The sequence below is a fragment of the Tetranychus urticae genome, chromosome 1 (genome assembly GCF_039701765.1).
Source record: "Tetranychus urticae isolate SD_2017Ah chromosome 1, NJAU_TeUrti_SD_1.0, whole genome shotgun sequence".
NCBI classification, from domain to species: domain Eukaryota; kingdom Metazoa; phylum Arthropoda; class Arachnida; order Trombidiformes; family Tetranychidae; genus Tetranychus; species Tetranychus urticae.
Window position 1 is genome coordinate 13,311,480 of NC_142958.1, and position 23,525 is coordinate 13,335,004.

A 23,525-nucleotide genomic window follows, 5' to 3' on the forward strand; every position below is an offset into this window, starting at 1 on the left:
GACTCTAGTCACGTGATCAAAGAGAGCATGTACATCATCAATGGCTCTATCTATCGGTTATGAAAGATAATGGGAAAAATAATTTAATCAAGTTTTTCCTTGTAACTTAAATTAATAAATGAAGTAATTATTGATTGATTAACACATGCGAACCAGATTTGTTAAAACTGAATCAGCTATAGAAATGTTTAGCTATTTTGTATGAATTTATGAATATAATCATTGTTGTTACTGAAGTTGGTTTAATTTAAAAATGAAAAAATGACAATAAAGTACATTTGATTGTGTGAATAAACTTGCATAATTTGGATAAATTTATATTTAATAGAGCATATTTATTATAAATAAATAAAAAAATGTTAAAAATAAGCTAATTACGCTTTAGATGGACTAAAATTAATTTGAACTTGGTTCTAAATGAAATGGATTCCTTTCAACATTGGCTTACAGGGGTTAATTGTGATCGAGATTTTTCCCATTTTGAGATGAGTCCAAGAGGAAAACACATAATTCCGGAGATCGTAATAACTGACCCAGCCAAGTAAAATGATGCATTGTATGAATTTGTAATGTCAAAAAACCAGCCTAAAAATTAACAAGAAAAATCAAGATGCATTAAAAATTATGATTATACAATATTTTGCAAACAAACTAATGAATTATTATTTATTAATTTTATTGACTTGGGTCGATTGAGATAGATCAAGAATACGAACCAGCAATTGGGCCACCAATGATAGTTGCGATTCCTTGAGGAAGTAACAATAAGCCGAATGCACTTGTCAATCTTTCCAGTCCTAATAATTCAACAGTAATTACAGATCGAAGAGCAACAAAACAAGCTAATTGAGAAATTAAAAAAAAATAAATTAGTTAAAGATGACAACAATGTAAATAGTGAAATATTAATACACTATGAATGAAAAACAGTTAAGAGCAAGATTGAATTTAGGTATTTTTAGCAAAATTTTTCAATCGAGATGCATTCGAGGATATACAAATCAATTAATCTCCTCATTAATCAATAATTGTTTTACATCTTCAACATATGAATTCACAATTGATCAGTCAACCCTTAAATATTACTATTAAAACGTGAGAAAACTGATAATGTAATAAAAGCTCCTAATGGCTTTCACATTTTGATGAATTATTTTCATAATGATGACCCTGATTTGATTTAAAACTTGAATGCAACTCCATTTTTAGCTATGTAAATTGTACTTGATTAATTACCAATTGAAAAGCCAAATAATGAACAGTATACAATGAGACTAGTGAATGTATTGCAAATTAAAGGAGAAAGTGCTGTGACCAATCCTCCGATGACCAAGGCAATATTATTGATGATCAGAGGTCGAACCTTAGGACTATCGGAAATCCAGCCACAGAAGACTCGACCAACAGTGTTTGTGATTCCAATTATTGATAAAAGAAGTGCTCCTTTCTCTGGAGTAGTTCCTGGCGGAAGAATGAAAAAAAAATCAGTTGAAATTGTAATGCAAAAACAATCAAGAATTGGGTTGATAGAGTAAATTTATGCAAAATTAGCTCAACAGACATGTTAAGAAATGTTGAGAAATTGTTGAAACAATTGATACTTGTTAACATTTTTCGGGTGAAAATCTCAACACTTGTGTTAAATTGTTGCTTCAAGTTTGTACTTTGATCATGAGGAAAATACAAGGTAAAATTACTCCATAAAAAATACATGAGACAAAATGTATATTTAATCGAGTGGTTGTTGACTAGTTTTTTGTGGGATATGATTAAGTTGATAATTTTCATCTAGTTTGGCAAAAAAGAAACAAACCCATTATTATGATGATGGTGATTAAAAGCGAATCAAACAGCTTATGCATTAACAAATCAAGAATGATTGAACAATTTAAAGCTTACTCATCAATTTCGCTAAACCCCAAGTAAATAATAAGAGTTTCTTAGCAGATATATCAGGGTTCTCCTCTTATGATTAAATCAGGCGAGAAGACAACTGATTTGGGATAAAGATATGAAATATCTTGAAACCTGATGAAGTGTCAATTTGGAAACAATAATTTGAGAAAATTAATTAGACGATCAAGGAGTAAAGCAATAATCTAAATGTACTTGAGGTGAGTTGTTAATTAAATATTTCCAATCATCACATATTTTTTTGATTGTGTAAGTAAAGACCTTTATAACTTTCCTCTTAACCTCATAATTACACATGTAATGATAATTTTTGTTGGATATAATTTGGAGGTGAACAAGAAACAGAGTAATAATCAATTTTTCGTTGCAGGTGATATAATTAGATTAGCTTAATAAGGATAAGACAAAATGGGATTCAAGTCAATGATTTCCGCTAAAAATCAAATCTTAAATTATCAAGAAATTGCAAATGCTGAATCAAGGTAAATTGCAAAGAGCAATGAGAAAAAAATGATGATCAGGTCGATGTTAGATGCAATAAATGCGATTCATCAAAATAACAGTACGTAAGAATAAGCTAACGATTGAGATTCAGAAGAATTGAGAATCTCAACAGTCTAGAGACTCAAAACTGTAATTTTGTTTTATTTTAAATATAAAAGGGTTTTCCTCATTATAATTTTGATTAACATAAATTAGCAAGTTGAATTATCAGTGATGAGAGTGAAGAATGAAAGGAAAAGTAATCTAACAGAACAGAATCTAAGAATATCAATTCCTTAGTTGCCCAATTGATAATGGAATTGCAAAGTGGTTTTTCAATTGGCATTTTTTTGTCATATGAAACACTTGAAAATGCTTAATGATTTAGTTTAATAACACGTGATTTGGTTGATTAACCATGATCCTGAAGCGTCGGTTAGTTGGTTTGTTACGATATTTTTTGTATTCTATGTTATAACTTATAACTTATAAGTTATAACCCAAAGCATATGATCATTATAATCTGAATCTGTTTTTTTATCATATTACTTTAGGTAATGGTGAAGGATGGGATTATGATTACTTAATTTTAACATACCTATTTGAATTGAACGATCAACAATGTACATGAAAGGAATGAAGAAACCAGACAATGTTAAGAAACCGCTGATACCGAGAAGAAGAAAAGAAGGACTCAGAAGTAATGATAAGTCTAATAACTTAACACATGAAGTTGCCTCTTCAATAACTGATTGCCGCCGATGTTGAGATGAAGATGGTAATGTTTGTTGTTCTCGGGTAAAAGATGCAGCCAGTGGACGTTTTACGCTAGCCTTGAATTCCTGTAAGCTTAAAGTTGAATATAGGATCTCATTTTGAAAGACATAATTGATGCCAAATGAATGAGCTCTTGGCCGATGGTGCTGGTGATGGGAAGGGAGATGTTGATAATTGTGGCGATGAGGAATAGGAGTTCGAACATAGCGATTACGATGAGGATGATTAGTTTTATCGTCAATAGATTTATGAACAACTGAACTTCCTTCGCTAAATGTATAACGGCGATTCTTTTTGTATCGGTGCGATTGTGGATCCTTTTGCTGTTGGTCTTGAGATGAATAATCGGTGGCTTGGCGACTACTTTCCATTAAATCCACACCTTCTTCATCACTATCGTCAAGAAGCCAACTTTTTTTTGAATGCCCTAAAAGTGGTTTACCAGAACCATCTGATTCTTGATCGCCAGACGATGAGGAAGTTTCATCACTTGGCAATGGGCGGAATAAAAAACCAAAAACTGCACAGTTGAGAACAATTCCAGCTAAAATTAAAACACAGCCTCTCCAATGGTAAGTATCATTTAAATATTGAATTATTGGTGCCATAAGAAAAGCTCCAACACCTGATCCACAAACAGCTATTCCAGTTGCAAATGCTCTTCGGCGCTCAAAATAGTGTCCAACCATTACAATTGCTGGAAGATAGATGAATCCAAGACCGATTCCTGTATAGAAAATGAGCGAAAATTGATGTTACATTTTTGCTTTTCCCAATTCTGACTCAGACAATTGAGATTATGTCCACGTGAAATTAAAATAATTACCAGCAAGAGCACCATAGGATAAACATAGCCATAGAACACTTGTTGCAAAGTAGGAAATTATAAATCCGAGTGAAGCAATTAAACTACCAATTATGGTTACAACTCGACAGCCATAATGGTTTGCCAACGTCGATACCAAGGGACCTGGAAAAGGTGAAAACAATATACATATCGAATTGCTTGATTACTTTAGAAAAAAATATCAGATTTACATTAAACATCTTGTTGATAAAATAAACAAATTTTAAGGAAGAACAATATTAACATGAAAAATTCTTAAAGATTGAAATCGTTATGTAAATTGGAGTAAACAGTAATTTCATTAAAAACAAAAGGATAATTTTGCGCTCAAAACAATAGGGGAAAGTATGCTAATTGAGATTCAACAAGTGACCACATTGCTATCAAATTATAAAATGATAAATTGAAAATTAAAATAAATTACTTACCAACAAATAGGTAAAATCCAGCTTGTAATGACCCAATCCAAGCAGTGGTTCCTTTAGGTTGCTTAAAATCTTTGGATATTTCAAGCATAATTACACCAAAACAAAAGATGATTCCATCAACAATTACATTGCACATAAAAGAGGCAAAGACTATGACCCAGCCCCAGTAAGAGTCTCGTGCACTATTTAAATTAACTGAATTATCGTTATTGCTGATACTTTCTTCCAATGAAGTATCACCAAAATCTGAATCTTTTTTGAAGTTTATATCCTTCATATCTGAAGTTACCGACGTTGATGAACAAGTCAACTGTTCATTGACTAGCGAAGGTGATCGATCTTGTGGACAATTTGCCATGTTGAGATTTTTGTTTAAAATAAATATCTGAAGCTTCCAATCAGATAATTCAACAAATTTTGTAATAAGATGAACAATTATAAAAAAGTAGATCACTGGACAGGATAAAAAAGTCCAATGGATGAACTGAACATTGACTAATTAACCAAAGAAAAGGTTAAACAGATCAAAATAAGGTTAATTAAATAAGGAATTAAAAAAGATGTGACTTAAAGTAGGGAAAAATCCGTCAACAATTAGACTAAATAAAGTGGCTTCCATAAAGTAACATTGAATTGACTAAAATTGGAGGTTGAATTTGGTAAATCTGTTCAACAATCAATGTTACTGTTTGTTAATCAATTCCGCTTTTGCCATCATGAACGAGTCGATTTAATGGATCAGCTTTGGTGAAGGAGGAGAAAAATTAAATTTAATCAATTAAGAAGGTGTGATCACTGATCATTTGAGTGTAAATGGGTTGGTTTGCCTGGTCTATTATTAATAACATTGCAAAACAAAGTGAATGGTAAATATGCAAGTCAAATCATCGTCTTAATCAAGGTTGTCAGGATTTTTAGATTACTGATCAACTTATCTAGACAATTAGATTATTCAAATTGCTGCATATTCATCATCAAAATAGACTACCAATTGAACAATCTTGATCAATGAGGAGCGAGACAGTGCATTGGTCGATATGATGATCATGTCTAGGCAATTGTTTGGCTGAAACAATCACCATTCATACATTTTTTTACACTTTTAACAATTGATATTTACCAATCTTAAGATAATCATTGATCAAAATCTTAATCAAAATTATATAATGAAGATATACGATTTTGATGAAAAACAATGTTATAGCAGCTCGTTGAGAGTGCTTCAGTGAAAACAGTTGCACTTGTTGATTGGCTTTTTGTGATTACATGTTGATGCTAATTGTTCAATTAAAGGTGAAATTGGTGATTAAATCACACGTTTAGACCTGATCTCAACCAAATCAATGAAACATTGTAATCGTAACAATAAAGATTGATCCAAAAGCCTTTGTTGTTAAGTGTAAACCTAATAATCTACAAAATGATTAGTCGGGCTAATCAGCTGCCTAAAAGTATCGACAGATAACTTTAGTCCAGTTGATTACTAAATTGTAGATATAATTGTTTTTAATTTACCTTTACTTTCACTTCAGTCATAATTAGTCAAATAAATTTGTCTTTAATAGTGGAATCTATGTTTAATTTTGAATATTTGTCTTATTTTTCAACTTGGATTCAATATTGAGTTTATGAATATGATTATCTTTGATTGTGAACTCAGTTGTTTTCATTCAGCTAATTGTTGACGGCAATTTTGTTAAGAGACATTATTCAAGTGTTTTGGTCTTTGCTTACAATTTAAAATAATTTTATAATTAAGTTTAATCTTCAAGGATTGATTTATTTGTTCATTTCAATGGCTATTGCGACTCATGTCTACGATACTTTTGATATTTGTTATTATTAGTAAGAAGTTTTATTTTTAATCAAATGATTACTTGACTAACGACCATTAAGGTTTTTGATAATTTCAAGTGGAAATTTGAAAGCATCAAATTCAAATCCAATATAATACAACTTAAATTATTAATAGGTTTGATATTGAAATTAAGATGCTATCCTTTTGATGTGTTGAAGGCAGACATCTAATTGTGATTATTGATTGAAGAGTAATTCATGTGATTAATTTGATTCTCTTCAATTGAGTAACTTAATTGATGCAGTAATAATTATCCTGGTCATTGTCCTCAATGTAATCTAATCAATTTACCAACATAGAAGACAATTGTAGAGCTAAATATTTACAGAACTCAATCAATTATTTAAGAATGTCAATTTTATACCTTTGCTATTGGCAAAGCTAAATAAATTGGTGTAAAGAAAAGCGAATATTTAATTTTGTCTCATTTTTACAATTTACTGACTTGAGATGATTTAATTTACAATCAAAAAGGTCTCAAATACTGTTACACATGTTGGTTAAACAAATAGTTAACAGCTAGTTGTGTTAAAAATTAAAACATGTAACCTGGTAACATCATCATTTAACCCTCAGCATAATTTGAAGAGAGAAAGTAACTTTTATCTTTTCCTTTCTTTTAACCAGATTTACCAGTAACAAACCGAGTGTAACAACAACTTTCAAACCGGCTTGAATCATATGTCAGTTCACTTTTGACTCCTTTACCATTCAAAATGAAACTCTAGTATTTCATTATTTTCAATTGTTATTTAAAATTTCATGTGACAAATATAGATATTTTGATTAGTTAGTGTTGTAAATAGCTTTAGGCTTATTTAAAGTCATCTAATACAATTGTTAAAATGGCCAAGAGCTTGACGGTCACTTATTTGTTATGGTTAATTGGTGGAGTATTTGGTAAGTTGCTTAATCCTTGTGTTATCCTATTTGAAACATCTTTTGCTTTGCTTTTTTTGGTATTTTTCAGGTTTACACCACTTTTACCTTCACCGAGACCGACATGGTTTTATCTATTGGTTAACTTTTGGCGGCTACTTTGGTATGTCTTGGATCAGAGATTTATGGAGGATACCTGAATATGTGGCTGATTATAATGAAGACAGAGATTACATGAAAAAGTTAACTCGCTCTATGAAAATTCAAGATAAACCTGGAAGCGGTATCATTCGTCACTGTGGTAAAATTATTGTTGCTGATATTTTAGGCTATCTGGCCATTAGTGCAGTTCCCTATGAATTTTTCGCTGACAATGAAACTCTATTGTTATATGTTTATGCTGCAATAGCTCCATTAGCTTGTTCGCTAGGTAAGTGTAATTGTATAATTTTATTCATTGGTTTCAATGTACACATCATCATTACGATATTGAATGTGTATCAACTAGTGTAATCAAGACTTTCATTTATTTGATAATGTTAATGACTTCCCGTTGAACTCATCAAACAATATAAACACCATACAGTTGAATATATATGATTCACTGGTTAAAGTTTTAACAACACTATCAAGATTACCTTGATAAACTACAGATCACCCTTATGTGAAAACCAGCTTCAATCAGCTTTAAAATACGCATGATATTTCACCCAATATTTACAATTTGATTTATTTTTGTTGATCTAGGTATTCACTTGGTTGGTAATGTTGGAAGACATCGGGGCAGTATTTTGCCACCCTTGATTGGCGCCTATCTCACCTCTCCATTGTACATATTTTTTGGTTCCCATTCAGTTTTCTGGACATCATTAAGTGCTTCAATATGTTTCTCTAAATTTTCAAAACGTTGGCGTCGCACTTATCCAAGAAGACAGCCATTAGGAAAAAGAATAATAATCTTGACAGTAGCTGGTTTATTGTATCTGTCTCTATATGCATCATGGTTTTACTTCAATTGTTCAATTGTGGAGAAACATGGAGAAGAAATGAAAGAAGAAACCATCAAGTGTAGAGATGCTGCTGTTAACTTCTGGCGGTCCCCTGCTTTTGTTGATTTCCGTCGAACTTTAGCTGACCTTTGGAGTTTCTATAAGGTACATGGCTGGAAAGGTTTGAAAGAAGAGATTATAAAAGCTTTTGACCCGCAAGGAGAGGCCAATGCTTTGAATGTACTCAATGTTACACAAAAGGCATCCCAAGATGAGATTACTGCTGCCTACCGAAAATTGGCTCGTGAGTGGCATCCTGATCGTCATAAAGATCCAATTGCTAAGTCTGAAGCTCAGGAGAAATTTATTGAAGTCCAACAAGCCTACGAAGTATTGTCTCGAATTAAGTTACAAAGATTGAAACAAAATAAGAAAGATCGTGAAACCATTGATCCAACTTCATCACCATCATCGGAAACAACACCAACAACGAATGATCACTCAAATGATAAACAAGATTTATAAGATATTGTCACCTTTTTACTTGTTGTCTGACATTTCAATTTTATCATTTCATCAGTTGGTTTAGCTCTTCGAGACCTAAATTGCATTAAACTGTATCACTGTCAATGATTCATTGAATTATAAATATCTATTTATGATTTAAATCTAAAATCTCAAGGTTTATCAATTTTTGTCACATAAAAATTATCTTTTATTTTCATTTACCATTTTATTTCCTCTTCACATTTTCGATCTCAACGATTGTAAATTAAAATACATGTTCATTGTAATCCAATTAGGAAAATATGATAAAGCAAAATACACGTTCTCATTTAAATTAAATTTTAAATGAATAAAACTGATAAAATATAATTTCTCGTTCCAGAAACTTAGCAAAGGATAACATTAATTTATCGTACACTTTCATTACGACTTATTTTGCTTGGTTATGTGTTTCAATATCCCCAATTATTATCCTGATAAGGGAAAGTAATTTGATAATGAAGGGATGATGTTACAAGATTTACAACATAGAAACGGATCGAGCTAATTTTGATCTACATTCATCGGCAAGCAATGAAAATGCTTTCATTTTATCTTCCATACGGACTGATATTCTTGGATCCTTTGATTTGTTGCCATCCTCATTCATAGTCAAATCACTCACAGGCCAACTTGGAATCAAAACTACTCAATGCGATACAGAAAGCTTGTAAAATGGATAAAGGCCATGTAACATCACAAGTAAATTCTTTGTCACTTATACGTCCGAATTGCATGGCAATGTCATCATCAAGTTGCCCAACAGATCCAGAATTGGGAGCCGGATTAGTTGGAAAAAAGGTCGGCGGTGTTGATGATTTTGATGACGGTGACATTGCATCTCCTCCACTCCTATTATTTCCAGCGTAAATTATGTCATCAATATCAGCATTGCTATCACTCTTTTTTGCAACCACAAGTTGAAAGTTTTTGACACTTGGTTGAGTTACTCGGCCATGAAAATTAAGAACATATGATTGAGTATCTTAAATGTGGAAAGACAAGAAGACAATAATGGAGAGGAAAGATAAATACAAAATTAAATGATTTTTTTCTATAAAAAAGGTATCATAGAAGACTCACCTTCATTCCAGACTGGAGTTTTATTCTTTAACGATATGAGTGACTTATTTACTGGATCAGCCTTCCATAGTTCCATCAACGAAGAGCTTGGAAACGGACACACCTTTTTGATTGTCACAAAAATATAAGGAGAAAATTCAATTTAAAGATGTTCACCGATGTTTGTCAATGGATTTTATAAAAATTAGCTTTTTTGATATTGCCCTTACCTCGTCATTTTTAGGAATAAGCACTGTCATTTTGCGCGGTCCTTTGAATCCTAAGACATTAGTTTCCTGGTTTAGATGGATGACATCAAAGATTAATTAATTACAATTAAAATTGAAATATAACATCATCACAAAGAAGAGCGTGAAAAAACCTCATTATGACTGTTGTTACTGTTTTATTACTGGACTTTACTAAACTCACCAACCAGATTAAGCATTAATTTTAAGCGGGACTTTCCAATTTACAAATGTCATTGATTGTGTTCTAATTAAAGACAAAGTCACTAATTCATAACTGATATGCAAGATTACTTTTGATATTTAGTTGTTAAATTCATGCATCATGGCAATAATAAAATGTAGTTTGTCAAAAGACACTAGCTTTTGTATTATTAATAGAAATGAATGTTAACTTTCGTTGAGTGTTTCCATTGAATATCTAACATTTTAACTTGTTTCTGAACAAAATTTGAACAGATCTCCATGACAAGGTAAGTAAATACAGATTCTCACTCAATTTTCATTTGAATTGTTGTCTAATTAAACTGCCAGCGAAGTAAAGATACATTGTATTAAGTTAACCCAAATGAAGCAAAATCTTACATAAACAACTGTTGAGATTTCAAATCTTTGTCCTTCGCCTGAAATCCTGTAAGATGAAAAATTTGAACATTACATTTGGTTAATTTAGTAAATTAAATGTTGACAAACCTGACTGCATTGAAAAGAGTACCAAGTACATTTGATTTAAGTTTAGCAATGCAATTGTCTCGAGTAATATCAAATGGATCATTGCTAATTAAATAGGTTTTACTCTTTTTCCTGCGTCTTCCACCTAAAAGAAATACTTGACGTCGTTCAGCTCCAGGTTTAATTGTTGAGTTTTTAATTGATAGAGACTTGGAATTAGTGGGAGATAACTCTTTATCACTGCTACCAGGAGATGAAATGGACCCATTACCATCATCATGATCATTTTCATGATCATTTTGCCTTTCAATTATAGCTAAACAATGAGAGATGAATCAATAAAGGAAGAGAAGGTGAAAATGTAAATACAATATTCATGAAGGTTGATTGGAATACGGAAATTATACCCAAAAATAATGACAAACATGAGGTTATCTTGAAACAAATATTTGTTTACAATAGTCTAATAATTTACTGTAATCGTTATGGTTACTGTTGTTGTGATTTTAGGTTTACATTGAAAGTACCTAAAGTAATAAACCTAATTAGGCCAAACCATTAAGATTAAACAGTAAATTGCTTGTAAGGATAACCTTAACATTTGCAAGAGAAAGGTTTGATTCAAGATAATCCTAATTGTTTGTATAATTTGGGTATCAAATGTCTTACATTGTAAGTAAATATAATATGTTGGATAAAAAGATCTGTCGATTCCTCTTTTATCTCTCATAATTATACACTGATATGTTTTACATGGTGAAACGGGTTGAGTTGCAAACAGAAGAAGCTCGTTACTGTTCAAGATTGCCTTTAATGGATTCAATTCCGTTCCAATATCATTGATATCCATAGATTTTATCGTTTCCACATCATCTTTCAAATCATCATAAGATGAGCTTAAACTTTTACCTCTACCAGCTGATGTATTTGCTAGTTGTCGCTTTGAATTTTGACTGACTGACGAAGATGAATTTGTAGTCGATGAAGATGAGTTTCGTCCTTTGACTGTCACCTCATTCGGGGACATTGAAGGAGAAGGGACATTGTTCCGTTTATTATTTGATCTGGATCGGGTTCCAGGTCGAGCAGAGTGATTCTTGACAATTTCATCTTCCTCATGGTCTTCATAGTCGTCTTCATTGTTCACTGATTGATTAGATGTTGTATTGACAATCCTTCCAGTAACCTAGGAAAAGCAAAATTCATTTTCAGTAAATTTTGTAAATTGTTTAGTCTAACCTAATTTAAACCAATAAATATTGATCTGAATTGAATACTTACATCTCTATTGTCTAATTTATCACTTGATCTACTCAAACTACTGGCTGGTCTCAGGCTTCTGAAACAAAAAGGTTGAATTATGATTAAGGTTACAAGATTGAAATGTTAAATTTAAATTACCGAGCAGATTTTGGGCGAGTTGATGTTATTGTAACTTGCTGTTGGCGAGTCCTTTTGGTTTCCAGCAACTGTCTTTGTTTTTCAATCAGCCTTGATCTATTTGATTCGTTGATGACCTCTTCACTGATTAACCAAAAAAGTTAAATGTGAATAAAAATTAAGAAAGAAATCATTTAAATGCGTTTTCAGGTGTTTTCAGTGTTAGGTTTTCTGGTTGAGTCAGTAAAGAAAAGGGAAAAAGCAAATATTGTATTCTTACTTTAAATTTCTTGACCATTTACCAGCTTCCATTTGCATTGTCATCACTAATTGTGTTTTTGATTTTTGTCACAAATTTCAAAATTACAATTAAATTGATACTAATTGTAGACTTATTTTTCGTGGCTTCTTTGTATATCAACTTGAACCTTCTCGATGGTAACTACGGTGATCATTTGTTTTGCTTTACCATTGACAATATCATTTTTGTTCAATAACTGAATTTGGTCACATCGATAATTCCAATTCAATATCTTACTGTTTCTTTTGAAAGCTCTGGTAAGTTATTTTTCTGTGGATTTCCTTTCGCTTCAGGCTTAAGGTGAAAAAATGGATAACCTTTGAACATAATTACTTTAAGACTTTTGGCCAATCAATCATGCTCGATCATTCCTTTATAAATTTTCTTGATATTATTGCATATAGTTTGATTGTTTTTATTAATTTGTCATTCTTGGGTTACTGGAAAGAGAAACTGTAATAATCAGAAGAAAATGATTAATATGATTGAACTTATATTTCTTTAGATGTCAATCGCGTTAGTAATTGGTTTCACTGATTCATCAATGTCAGCTTTATCCAAATCTGGTTATGCACTTTTCAAAAGCTACAAAAACCCACCAATTTTTTGGAAACTATCGGAATTGCGTCAACACTCCAACTATCTGGGAATCCAATCCAGACCAGTATTGGTAAGGAATCTAAAGAGACGAATAGATTTCCATAATTCAAGGTACTTTTGTTCGCAGTCGAGTAGAGTTTTCATGCCTTCAGAGGAATTTGAGGTAAAAAATAGAAATAATGCTTCTCTATCCAAAGATGAACATCAAGAGATCATTAGGTAAGTCTAAATATTAGTCAAATAGATCATGAGATGTAATGATGAATAGAAACTTAAAAAGTTGAATTTAGTTTTCTGTTTAAAAAGTAGAGAAACCTAGGTTGTTACTGACAAGACACAATCAACCCAATTGTTACATTATGCACAAATTGACTCAAAAACTGAAATAGAAATGGGCAAAAACGGGTAAAAATTAGTTTAGTTCGAATTTAAACTCTGTTGGTTTGTATAAAAATAAGAACTGAGTCCGTTTGTGCGATTTATCAACTTCTCTGATCAATAGTTTTGGAGAAAATCGGGTTCAAAGTTGAAACTTCGATCGCGCTTTCTACAGTTGTTTGAACAGATTTTTTCATGAAACTCATTTACCTAATGTGACTTCTGATGGTCAACCAGAGAATGAACTTATTTTTAGAAATAATATTTTGAGTTTGCTTTAAAACAGATCAGTTCGATTTTAGGTTGAACTGACCTTATTCTGTGACTATAAGAGTTAGAGAACTGAAACTTATTATTGGTCCATAAAAATTGTTGGCAAACATTAGGAACTGAATACTTTTTTCAATTTATCAAGAGTTCTCTTAATTTTGGCCATTTTGTTTAAAACTTCTAACCTCGATATTTCGATAATGGCATCACTTACAATCATCATTCATGCACCAATTTGATCCTTTAGTAATTAATAACTTAACTCAATTCATTAAGTTGCCATTAACGCATTTGGGTCTTGATTTTTGGGTTGTAAATGTGCGAGAAACAACTTATTCAACAAACAAAACTCATATCAACCTAAATCTTGGTAAATAAACCAATTTTCTGGTTAAACTTTTTAATGTAATGCAAAGACTGCTGCCAAAGGCTCGAACATTTGAGTAAAGAGTTGAGACTTGGTAGACTTGTAGGGACATAAAAACTAAGTTTATTGGTGCTATCAAATAATTCCTCTGATCGACAGTTTATTAGAAAATCGGACTCAAAGTTGAAACTTCGATCGCCATTTGTACAGTTGTGTGACCAGATTTTTTGCTAAAATTCATTTTGCTTATGTACCTTTTGATAATGAACCAGAAAATGTACATATTTTGAAAAATAACATTTTCGATTTCTTTCAAAACAGATCAGTTCGATTTTTAGTTAAACCTGTCGCATTCTGTGACCGTAAGAATTAGAGCAATGAAACTTGTTATTAACGTATCAAAATTGATTGTGCACATCGTAGATTAAATAATTTTTCCGATGTATCAACAGTTCTCTTTATTTTGGCCATTGGTCTGAAAAGTTTGACCCTCGATATTTCGAGAATGGCAGCTCTTACAATCATCTTTCTTCGACTAATTATTAGATTGTACTATGAACTATGACATAGGATGAATAAATACCCACGAAAATCTGAGCTAATTCATTTAATAGACAATACTCTTCTAGTTCACAAGATTTATCTTTGAATAACTATTTATCTTTATAAATCTGACAACGCAATTAATACAATGCTGTAACTTATTTTGTAGGATCTTAAATAATTCCTTATTTCAGTATATTATTGTCCATAATAAAATCTGATATTTGGTGAAAGAGTGATGCTTGTAAGTGCAGCCATTCTCGAAATTTCAAGGGTCAAACTTTTCAGGCCAATGGCCAAAATAAAGAGAACTGTTGATACATCGGAAGAATTATTCAATCCACGATGTGCACAATCAATTTTGATACACTGATGACAAGTTTCGTTCCTCTAATTATAACGGTCACAAAATGCGACAGGTTTAACTAAAAATCGAACTGATCTGTTTTACCGAAAACAGAAAATGATATTTCACGAAATTAGTCCATATTCTGGTTAACCACCAAAAGTCACATCTTCAAAATGAGTTTCTTGAGAAAATCTAATCACACAACTGCACAAAAGGCGATCGAAGTTTCAACTTTGAACTCGATTTTCTGGACAACTGTCGATCGGAGAGTTGCGTAAATCAAATAAAAGGACTCAGTTCTCATTTCTGAACAAATTAACAAAGTCTAAATTTGCAAGGAATTCATTTTTACCCGTTTTTGTTCGTTTTCGCTTGTTTCTCTTTCAGCATTTGTGTCCATTTGTGCACAAATGATACAATTGTGTCTTTTTAACTGCATAACATGCATTATGGAAACAAAACTTATAATGAACGCATTTATACGCTCCTCTTAAGCAAAAGCAAGATTATATTCGGTATTTATCCTCGCTATGCTATAGCCCACACTTCAATCTAATGTTTGACCAAAGAATGATGACTTTAGGTGCGACCATTCTCGAAATATCGAGGCTCAAAATTTTCAAATCAATGGCCAAAATCAAGAGAAAGGTTTCTAAATTTGCAAAATTAATGACACCATGATGTATAATAATCATCTTTATAAACTAATAATAAGTTTCAGCACTCTAACTCTTATGGCCACAGAATGCGACAGGTTTAACTAAAAATCGAACTGATCTGTTTTAAAGGAAACATAAAATGCAATCACTCAAAATATGTTCATTTTCTGGTTGACCATCAAAAGTCACATCAGAGTAAATGAGTTTCATGAAAAAATTTGGTCTAATAACTGCGTAAAAAGCGATTGAAGTTTAAACTTTGACTTTGATTTCCTCAATAAATATCCACCAGAGAAATTTTCAAATCAAACGAACGGACTCAGTTTTTATTCCTCTACAAATTAAAAGAGTCTAAATTTGTGAGAAATTTATTTTTACCCGTTTTAGTCCATTTCTCTTTCAGTGTTTGTGTCAATTTGTGCATAAATGTAACAATTGTGTTGTTTTGTCTTTTTAGTAACAACCAGAATCTCCTGTCTCTTAACTTTCGATTCTTTTCATTCTTAACTCTTTCGTAGCTCAACCGGAAAGACCAAGAAAACAACCGACGTGTTGTTTGATATGTTTGCAGACTCTTCTGGAAAGGTTCGTGTCAACAAATTTTTCTCGGCCTTATCAGCCACTGGTTTACATGTAAATGACCCTAGATTGAAAGAAATAACAAGTAAATTGAACAGCATTTGGAAGGAAAAGCAAGAATCTGGTTCATTTGAAGCTTTAACTTTGGACAGAGAAACGTTCGGATCAGTTATTAAGGAAAACATTGTACTGATCAGTAAAGCTCTTCGATATCAATTTGTGATACCAGAATTTCAACAGTTTTGCCATCAAATTGAATCCTTTTATTGGAAATGTAAATCATCAACTGGCGGTAAAGTTGCCCAGTATATTCCTCAATTGGCCAAGTACAATCCTGATTTATGGGGTGTTGCTTTGTGTACAACGGATGGTCAACGATATTCAATTGGAGACACACAAATACCATTTACTATTCAATCCTGTGGTAAACCAATTAACTATGCAATTGCTTTAAGTGAATTAGGAGCTGACACTGTGCATCGTCATGTTGGTCAAGAACCTTCTGGGCGAATGTTTAATGAATTAGTTCTCGATCATAATAATAAACCCCACAATCCGATGGTTAACGCTGGAGCAATCGTCATTAGCTCTCTTCTTCTTTACCTGATTGAGGTGAGTGAAACTGAGTGAAACTTTTATCTTTAAAACTTAATTTCCATTTGATTTTTTAAACTTTTCCCTTTTACAGCCTGGAATGAGAGCTTCTGAAAAGTTTGACTGGATCAGTGACTATTTCAAATCAATGGCTGGTGGTGAATACATTGGCTTCAGCAACGCAACTTTCCTGTCCGAAAGAGAAGCCAATGATCGTAATTACGCCATTGGATATTATATGAAAGAAAACAAATGTTTTCCTGATAATGTTCATCTTAAAGATGCCATGGACTTTTATTTCCAGGTTAGTTGTTGACTTGTTATTTAGTGCCAAGCTTTTCTTATGATAATTATTCACAACAGATGTGCTCATTAGAAGTCAATTGCTCAACGGTAGCTGTGATTGCGTCCACCTTAGCTAATGGTGGAATCTGTCCAACCACAGGTCAACGAATCATATCGCCACAAGCAGTCAGAGATGTGCTTTCACTCATGCATTCTTGTGGAATGTATGATTACTCTGGACAATTTGCCTTCAATGTCGGTTTACCAGCTAAATCAGGTTAGTTTTAGTTTTAGAATCTTGATTTTCGTTTTTTAAGCAAGCTTTACCAATGTCATGTTATTAAACATATATTTACTCCATGCCATGTAATATCTTGTACCACCTTTCATGATCTTTGACAATTTAACAGCAATTTAAAGCTGCTTTCTCTTTGGCAAAGAAAAACAAATTTACCAGAATCTCTGAACCAGAACTCAATTTTTCCATGTTGTATTGCCATCTATTGTATCCTGATTTAAACTCCCGAAAGGTTTATTTTACATGACAAATTAATTTATCTTTTTCTCTTTCTTTCATTGATTCATCTATCAAAATGATGGCAATTACCTTTTAATCAATGGTCTCTTAGGAGTCTCTGGCTGCACTATGGTTGTGGTACCTAATGTAATGGGACTGGCTTTATGGTCACCTCCTTTGGATAATTATGGAAACTCTGTTCGTGGGTTACAATTTTGCGAAGAGCTTGTATCAGTATTCAATTTTCACCACTTTGACAATCTTCGTCATGTTCCCCATAAAAAAGATCCTCGAAGACATCGATTTGAAGATAAAGGCCTAAATATTGTTAGCTTATTGTTTTCAGCCTGTTCGGGTGATGTTTCAGCGCTCAGACGGTTTGTATCAACTTTAACCCAAACTCACAAACAATCTCAACCATTTCATTTCTTTTATATAGCCATTATTTATCAGGGATGGACATGAAATTAACTGATTATGACGGAAGAACAGCATTACATTTAGCAGCATCAGAAGGACATTTATCGTGTGTTGAATTCCTGTTGAAAGTCTGTAAAGTACAATCCAACCCAAAAGACAGGTAAACCAATCTGTTAACTTTTATTCAATTAATCTAAATATTGATTTTCCAATTCTTGTTGTTTTTTTTCCTCCCTTTTTTTCATTGATTTAGATGGAATCACACTCCATTGGATGAAGCTAAATACTTTAATCATCTTCATGTTGTTGAATTATTACAAAGGTGGGAGGAAGATGCAAAGTGAACCTGAAAAATTCACTTCACCTGGACTATTTACAATTATCCAACTTGGGATGATTGGATGATCATCTGTAAATAACCTTTTCTCATTCCATCGTTTCAACTACAATTTTTGCCTGAATTTGGAGGACATTTTCCAGCTATAAATGAAATTTCAACCCGACTTTTGTGGTTGTAAAAATGTTCATGTGAACAGATGAAAGTATCACCTTTTTTCAATAAACTGTACGTTTTATTGATTACAATCGATCGAGTGATTGATTGATTGTGAAATGTTATGCATAAAATAAAGATTTATTCTGGTAAATAAAGTTGAACTAAATTGGTTCTGTTCATTATTCCAATTATTGAATACAAAATCGTTTTCTTACTAATCAATAAGATGACAGAATGGTAAAACATGGGACAGTCAGGTTGAATAATATATCAAAATATTTAACGTTACAATTAATGTAACTTTTATGATAATTTGAAATGAAATAACTAATCAGACGGAAACAGATTGACATTAATTTGAAGAGAGTTTCGTCTGAACGTGATTAACATTGATTTTGTTGGAACGCCAAAGGAAGAGAAAAAATTAAACAAAAGAAAGTGACTCAAAAAGGTGAGCTTGAAACATGTGTTGAAGCCTATTCAATAAATCAAAGTTAATATAAATTTTGTAAAGATTTTGTTTCCACTGATTACTAATTAATAACTGTCCATTGTGAATAATCAAATTATTATTGAATGGAATGGTAAGCAATAACAAAAAAATCAACTACAATCCAAGAGAATGAGGAAAACAATGAAAGTTCATCGATTCAAGGTAAGTTTCATTATATTTTTACCCTTATAATGTAATGTACATGCATTGTTGTTGTTTTTTTATATGCTTTTTATATTATTATGTCTCTAGTTTTTTTCAATACATTTCATGGAAAGTTGTTTATTGTTATGGCAACCTATTATTATATTCATTTCTGTTACTCCTTACAGCCTTTTATTATCGTCTAAAACAAATGTTAATCTAATAACTGGAAGAGGATTCAAGTGAAAATGTAAAATTGGATTCATCGGATTGTTTAGTGTAACCAATGGCGCCATCTTATTGGTAACATGCTTGAGGAAATGCATTAACCTGTGAATAATGGAAAGTCGACAGAGAAGATAAAGAAAGGTGAAGAAGAAGAAGAAGATAAAGACAGAAGAGTATATATCGTGAAATTATAAGGTGAAAAAGGACCCAGAGCTGACAGTTGAGAATCAAGAAAACAAACCAAACATAGGGAACAAGGAGGAGCAGTTTGTTGTTGAAAGGTTCACTCATCTTCATCTTTACCCTTACCTCACTCCGTCTCTTTCTCTTTCTCAATGTTTGATCATCCTCAACATGAAAATTTAGTGACAACTACAGTAACAATAACTACGCTAATCATCATCAAAATATAATAATAATATTATTATTACCATTCATCATTGGAAAGAGAAACATTTTTTTCCGAAAAAAAATACAGAAGCGTGGAAATAGCAAAGCAAATCAACATTGAATTGCCATTCGGATAAAAGTACAACAAAAAAGTTAACATCGATCTTTATTTCATTTTTTTTTACTTTTTATTTCCTTTTTTTTACTTTTTTTTCAATTCCTTTCTATTTACTATTAAGGTTTTGGGTTTTTTGTCTCTTCTTTTGTTCACCTTGGTTTATGGTCGAGTCTCATTGAGTTACTCTAGTTGAAACATTTGTTGTCTTTCTGGTGTCTTCTCGTTTGGTATTATTTCTGGTGACGGTGAAAATGGCTTTCTGATTGCTGTTTATTTTCTGGTTTCTCAATGTTAAGATCATCATTGAATGCCCAAAGTCGATCATTTGATATGGCCACAGCAAGTTCATCAACTAGTATCAATAAAATTGGATACACTCAACTGCCCACAACCGAGGATCTAAATGTTAATGTTGCCAGTGGAGGTGATGGTGGTGGTGAAGGTGATGATGAAGATAATATCAACCATTGTGAAGGTAGGATCAATAGGATTACTTATGTTCAACACCAACAACATGACAATCCTCACCGTAATCGTTTTCGCCCTCGTAAAAGCATTCGTAACATTAACCGTGATCTTCATGATGCTGCCTTGGGAGGAGGAAGTCTTGACCAAGATGCCCAAATGTTGAACCAAGGGATTAGCTCAAGTGTCAACTCTACCAATAATAATTCAATAAATTTACGTCCAAATGAGTTGAATGCTAGCAACAACAGCAATAGCACCAGTTGTAATGACCCAAAGCGAGCTGCGTCTCTACTCAATTTCACTTTACATTGTAAACAATCATCGCGAGATTCACTCAAGCGGAATACTCCTGGAGCTACTAAAGTTATTTTAAAAGAAATATCTAAATCAACTCACAATATTGGAGGAAAAGTTGTTCAGGTAAGCTGAAATGCACCAAAGCCATTTAATTATCTAAATAACTATATGTTAATTAATATTGACAATTCCCTTTGGAGTTATTGCGTTTTTGTTATATGAGCATGTGACACTCCATAGTCTCATAGCTTAACTTTAAACTTCAGATGAATTTTACGGTTTTTTTTCTCATTAATATTTACCTTTTATCATAACTATTAAATGCTACAGTTAAACACTAGTAGACAATCAAAAGAAATTGTCATTGATTATTTTCTATTGCTTCAACATATTGTCATATGGTTTGTCATACGATAATTGATGGGTGACTTCAGGTAAAGGCCTATTGTGATATACAAAAATCTATAATAATTGCTCTTTTGTTGCTTTCAAACATCTTTAATGTTCAACTCATTTCAATATAATCAGATGAAAGTGAATAGAGTAAAAAGATTAACGGATTTAACTCTCATAAGATGATTAATAATAAATCGAAAGCAATCTCTTAATTCGCTTCCTTTTACCTTCACTTTAATATTGTTGATGGAAATCATGTGTGGTTCAACAATCCCCACAAGTACTTATCAATTATTCATCATTTGTTATTCTTATGATTGTTGCTATTCAAGCCTTGTTTTGGTTTTAGCCTGCAACCATTGATTTGATATCTTAAACATTCAACTCTGATTTAGTATTCAAGAAGCATTCAAATGGAGATTAAAAACTGAAGGAAAATGAACGCATTTTTCATCGCGTTAACATGGGTTTGATAATTATAATATTACAATGAAAATCCAGTGATAAGTAACAGAAGTGTAAATAATATGGATTGAAATTAAATGGATACAAAATGATAATTATGGTTTGGTGGAGGGAAGGTTGAAACTCATGAAGATAAAAGGTGAGCATTGAATGAATGGAATCAAGAGTATGAATGAGTGTGTGAATGAATAAATGAATACCATGTATGAAGTTGCTAGAGATTTAGAGGAAAAAATTGATTGACCCAAGTATGTAATGACCATTGGTTTGTGAGTTAACTCAAGTTGCTTTTTGTGTATCTGTTCAACAAAATGATATGTTTACATTATATTTCATTCCTTTTCAAGCCTCAGTGTTATTATTGCTTCCATTCACCAACTTATTAACTGGCAGTTAAATTGTATTAACTTCAACTCGTAAATGTTTGGCTTTTTCCTTGGTCAAATGACTCTTAAAAATCAACTCAACTGAAACAAATGATTAAATCTGAATGAATAGTTGCAAAAAAAAGGAATACTCAACATTCACTTGAATAAAGCTTTTATCCTTTTTTTTCATTATTTACCACTTTTATCCAGACTGAATATCAAATGATACCACAAAAATATTCGGAGTTGAATAATAACATGTACATTTGAAATCATTGAGGCAAATAAATGATGACTTTGAAATACATTTGCTTGGCATTGTCAACACATAACAGATGATATAATGAGTGGCCAAAAATGATCCAATCCAAGTTGACTTTTGATTAAAACTTACATACATAAGACTATCAATCGAAATATAAATTTGAATATTCTCATTGTTTCATTCATCCAATTGTTGATTTTGACTGATAGATTATGGAATTAGATTGATTCGGTGATATTTTTTAAATTATCGTCGATCAACGGTAAACTCTTTTAATCTTTGTGTTTCGCTTGAACTTGTCATCTTTTGTGATCCTTCACACAATTTTTAAACGCTTCTTATCTATTCATTATGGGTCCCAAAGGTCCAACAAAACTGAATAATATCCATGCTCATACCAGCCATACCTTGAAATTGCCACAATTACCAGTCTTTTGTTGAAAAATCCCTTAACTGTTCTCATAAATTGACTGTGTCTACATGGTAAGCAGACTTGAATATTACACTTTATCCAAGCATTTTTCTCCGATCGCCGTCTCTGCATAAAAGATTTGTAGATTAAAATTAAGATATTAGTTTTTACCATGTAAACCAAAAGTACCAAACATTAATAATTTAAAATTAAAGTTCTTAAATATTTTATCAGTAAAGGAATACTTACAACATAAATCCAAAAAATTAAGATTAACTAGTAGACATCTATTTTCACTTACATTTTAAGGACGATGGTATTGGAAAGTTGGCCAGAGAAAGTCAGGAACCATATCATCACAGTTTAGATATAGATTAAGAGTTAACAGTATACTCGATAAATCTGTCAGTGATCAGATCAGTGATGTTTATTGTATTAATTGAAAAAAGTGATAATTATAAAAACAGAGAGATTCACAATCAACTAAATAAAAATACGAGACAAAACATTCCAATATTATTTAATAAAATCGCAATTCATTTATTAAAACCTGTGCAGCATCACTTTTTTAATATAATACTAGATGGCGACACTATACTTAATTGCAACTATTAATATCAACCAAATTAATATCTTATATTGTTTCCTTGTCGCAATTAAATTGAATCTTAAACAAACCTTTGCCAAGAAAATAAAACAATCAAAAAGATATCAATTTTATATGCAAGTTTTACCAGAAAAAGGACAAAAGTATGAATAACTTTAAAACAGAGATGAAACTTGTCGACTAAATTTGATAACCTTTTTATTATGTTATATATTTAGTTGAAATGTTTGCAATTTTTCATAATAATTACATGAGAAATTCAAGGAAATGTATTATCCTGTTGAAAAGTCCATCCTAAATTTAGTAATCATTCCAAGTCCATTTACAGTTATTAGTTTTGTTTTCATTGTTGAACCTTTATTTACATGCTTTACTTTAACCCAAAAATACATAATTTAATGCAACTACTTGATATGTTTTGATAATAAAAGTT

General features: G+C 31.7%; 5 protein-coding genes across 6 annotated transcripts; 3 read left to right on the plus strand and 2 right to left on the minus strand.

The window, feature by feature from the left end:
* Positions 1–301: 301 nt before the first annotated feature.
* Positions 302–5,148, minus strand: LOC112538492 (putative monocarboxylate transporter 5). The gene is made up of 6 exons (XM_025160572.2): positions 4,450–5,148; positions 4,001–4,144; positions 2,996–3,901; positions 1,237–1,461; positions 717–842; positions 302–585 (listed from the first exon to the last, which is right to left on the minus strand). The coding sequence occupies exons 1-6, from the start codon at positions 4,805–4,807 to the stop codon at positions 434–436; spliced, it is 1,911 nt and encodes a 636-aa protein (XP_025016340.1). The 5' UTR covers positions 4,808–5,148; the 3' UTR covers positions 302–433.
* A 1,855-nt stretch (positions 5,149–7,003) lies between these two features.
* On the plus strand, positions 7,004–8,899 carry wus (TM2 and DnaJ domain-containing protein wurst). The gene is made up of 3 exons (XM_015928006.3): positions 7,004–7,207; positions 7,278–7,616; positions 7,934–8,899. The coding sequence occupies exons 1-3, from the start codon at positions 7,153–7,155 to the stop codon at positions 8,698–8,700; spliced, it is 1,161 nt and encodes a 386-aa protein (XP_015783492.1). The 5' UTR covers positions 7,004–7,152; the 3' UTR covers positions 8,701–8,899.
* A 111-nt stretch (positions 8,900–9,010) lies between these two features.
* On the minus strand, positions 9,011–13,511 carry ktub (Tub domain-containing protein ktub). The gene is made up of 9 exons (XM_025160573.2): positions 12,364–13,511; positions 12,105–12,227; positions 11,985–12,042; positions 11,373–11,889; positions 10,725–11,019; positions 10,617–10,662; positions 10,014–10,079; positions 9,805–9,907; positions 9,011–9,706 (listed from the first exon to the last, which is right to left on the minus strand). The coding sequence occupies exons 1-9, from the start codon at positions 12,405–12,407 to the stop codon at positions 9,339–9,341; spliced, it is 1,620 nt and encodes a 539-aa protein (XP_025016341.1). The 5' UTR covers positions 12,408–13,511; the 3' UTR covers positions 9,011–9,338.
* Positions 10,363–18,602, plus strand: LOC107361230 (glutaminase liver isoform, mitochondrial-like). Of its 2 annotated transcripts, XM_089266252.1 has the most exons (9): positions 10,363–10,504; positions 12,890–13,054; positions 13,112–13,203; positions 16,069–16,741; positions 16,818–17,027; positions 17,087–17,285; positions 17,638–17,902; positions 17,965–18,105; positions 18,199–18,602. In XM_089266252.1, the coding sequence occupies exons 2-9, from the start codon at positions 12,890–12,892 to the stop codon at positions 18,287–18,289; spliced, it is 1,836 nt and encodes a 611-aa protein (XP_089122378.1). In that variant the 5' UTR covers positions 10,363–10,504; the 3' UTR covers positions 18,290–18,602. The 2 variants fall into 2 exon arrangements, with proteins under 2 accessions (XP_089122378.1, XP_015783490.1); XM_015928004.3 differs by having other exon boundaries at positions 12,890–13,203.
* A 305-nt stretch (positions 18,603–18,907) lies between these two features.
* On the plus strand, positions 18,908–20,937 carry LOC149094613 (uncharacterized). Its single transcript, XM_089266262.1, has 2 exons — positions 18,908–19,096; positions 19,267–20,937. The coding sequence occupies exon 2, from the start codon at positions 20,103–20,105 to the stop codon at positions 20,709–20,711; it is 609 nt and encodes a 202-aa protein (XP_089122388.1). The 5' UTR covers positions 18,908–19,096; positions 19,267–20,102; the 3' UTR covers positions 20,712–20,937.
* The last annotated feature ends 2,588 nt before the right edge of the window (positions 20,938–23,525 follow it).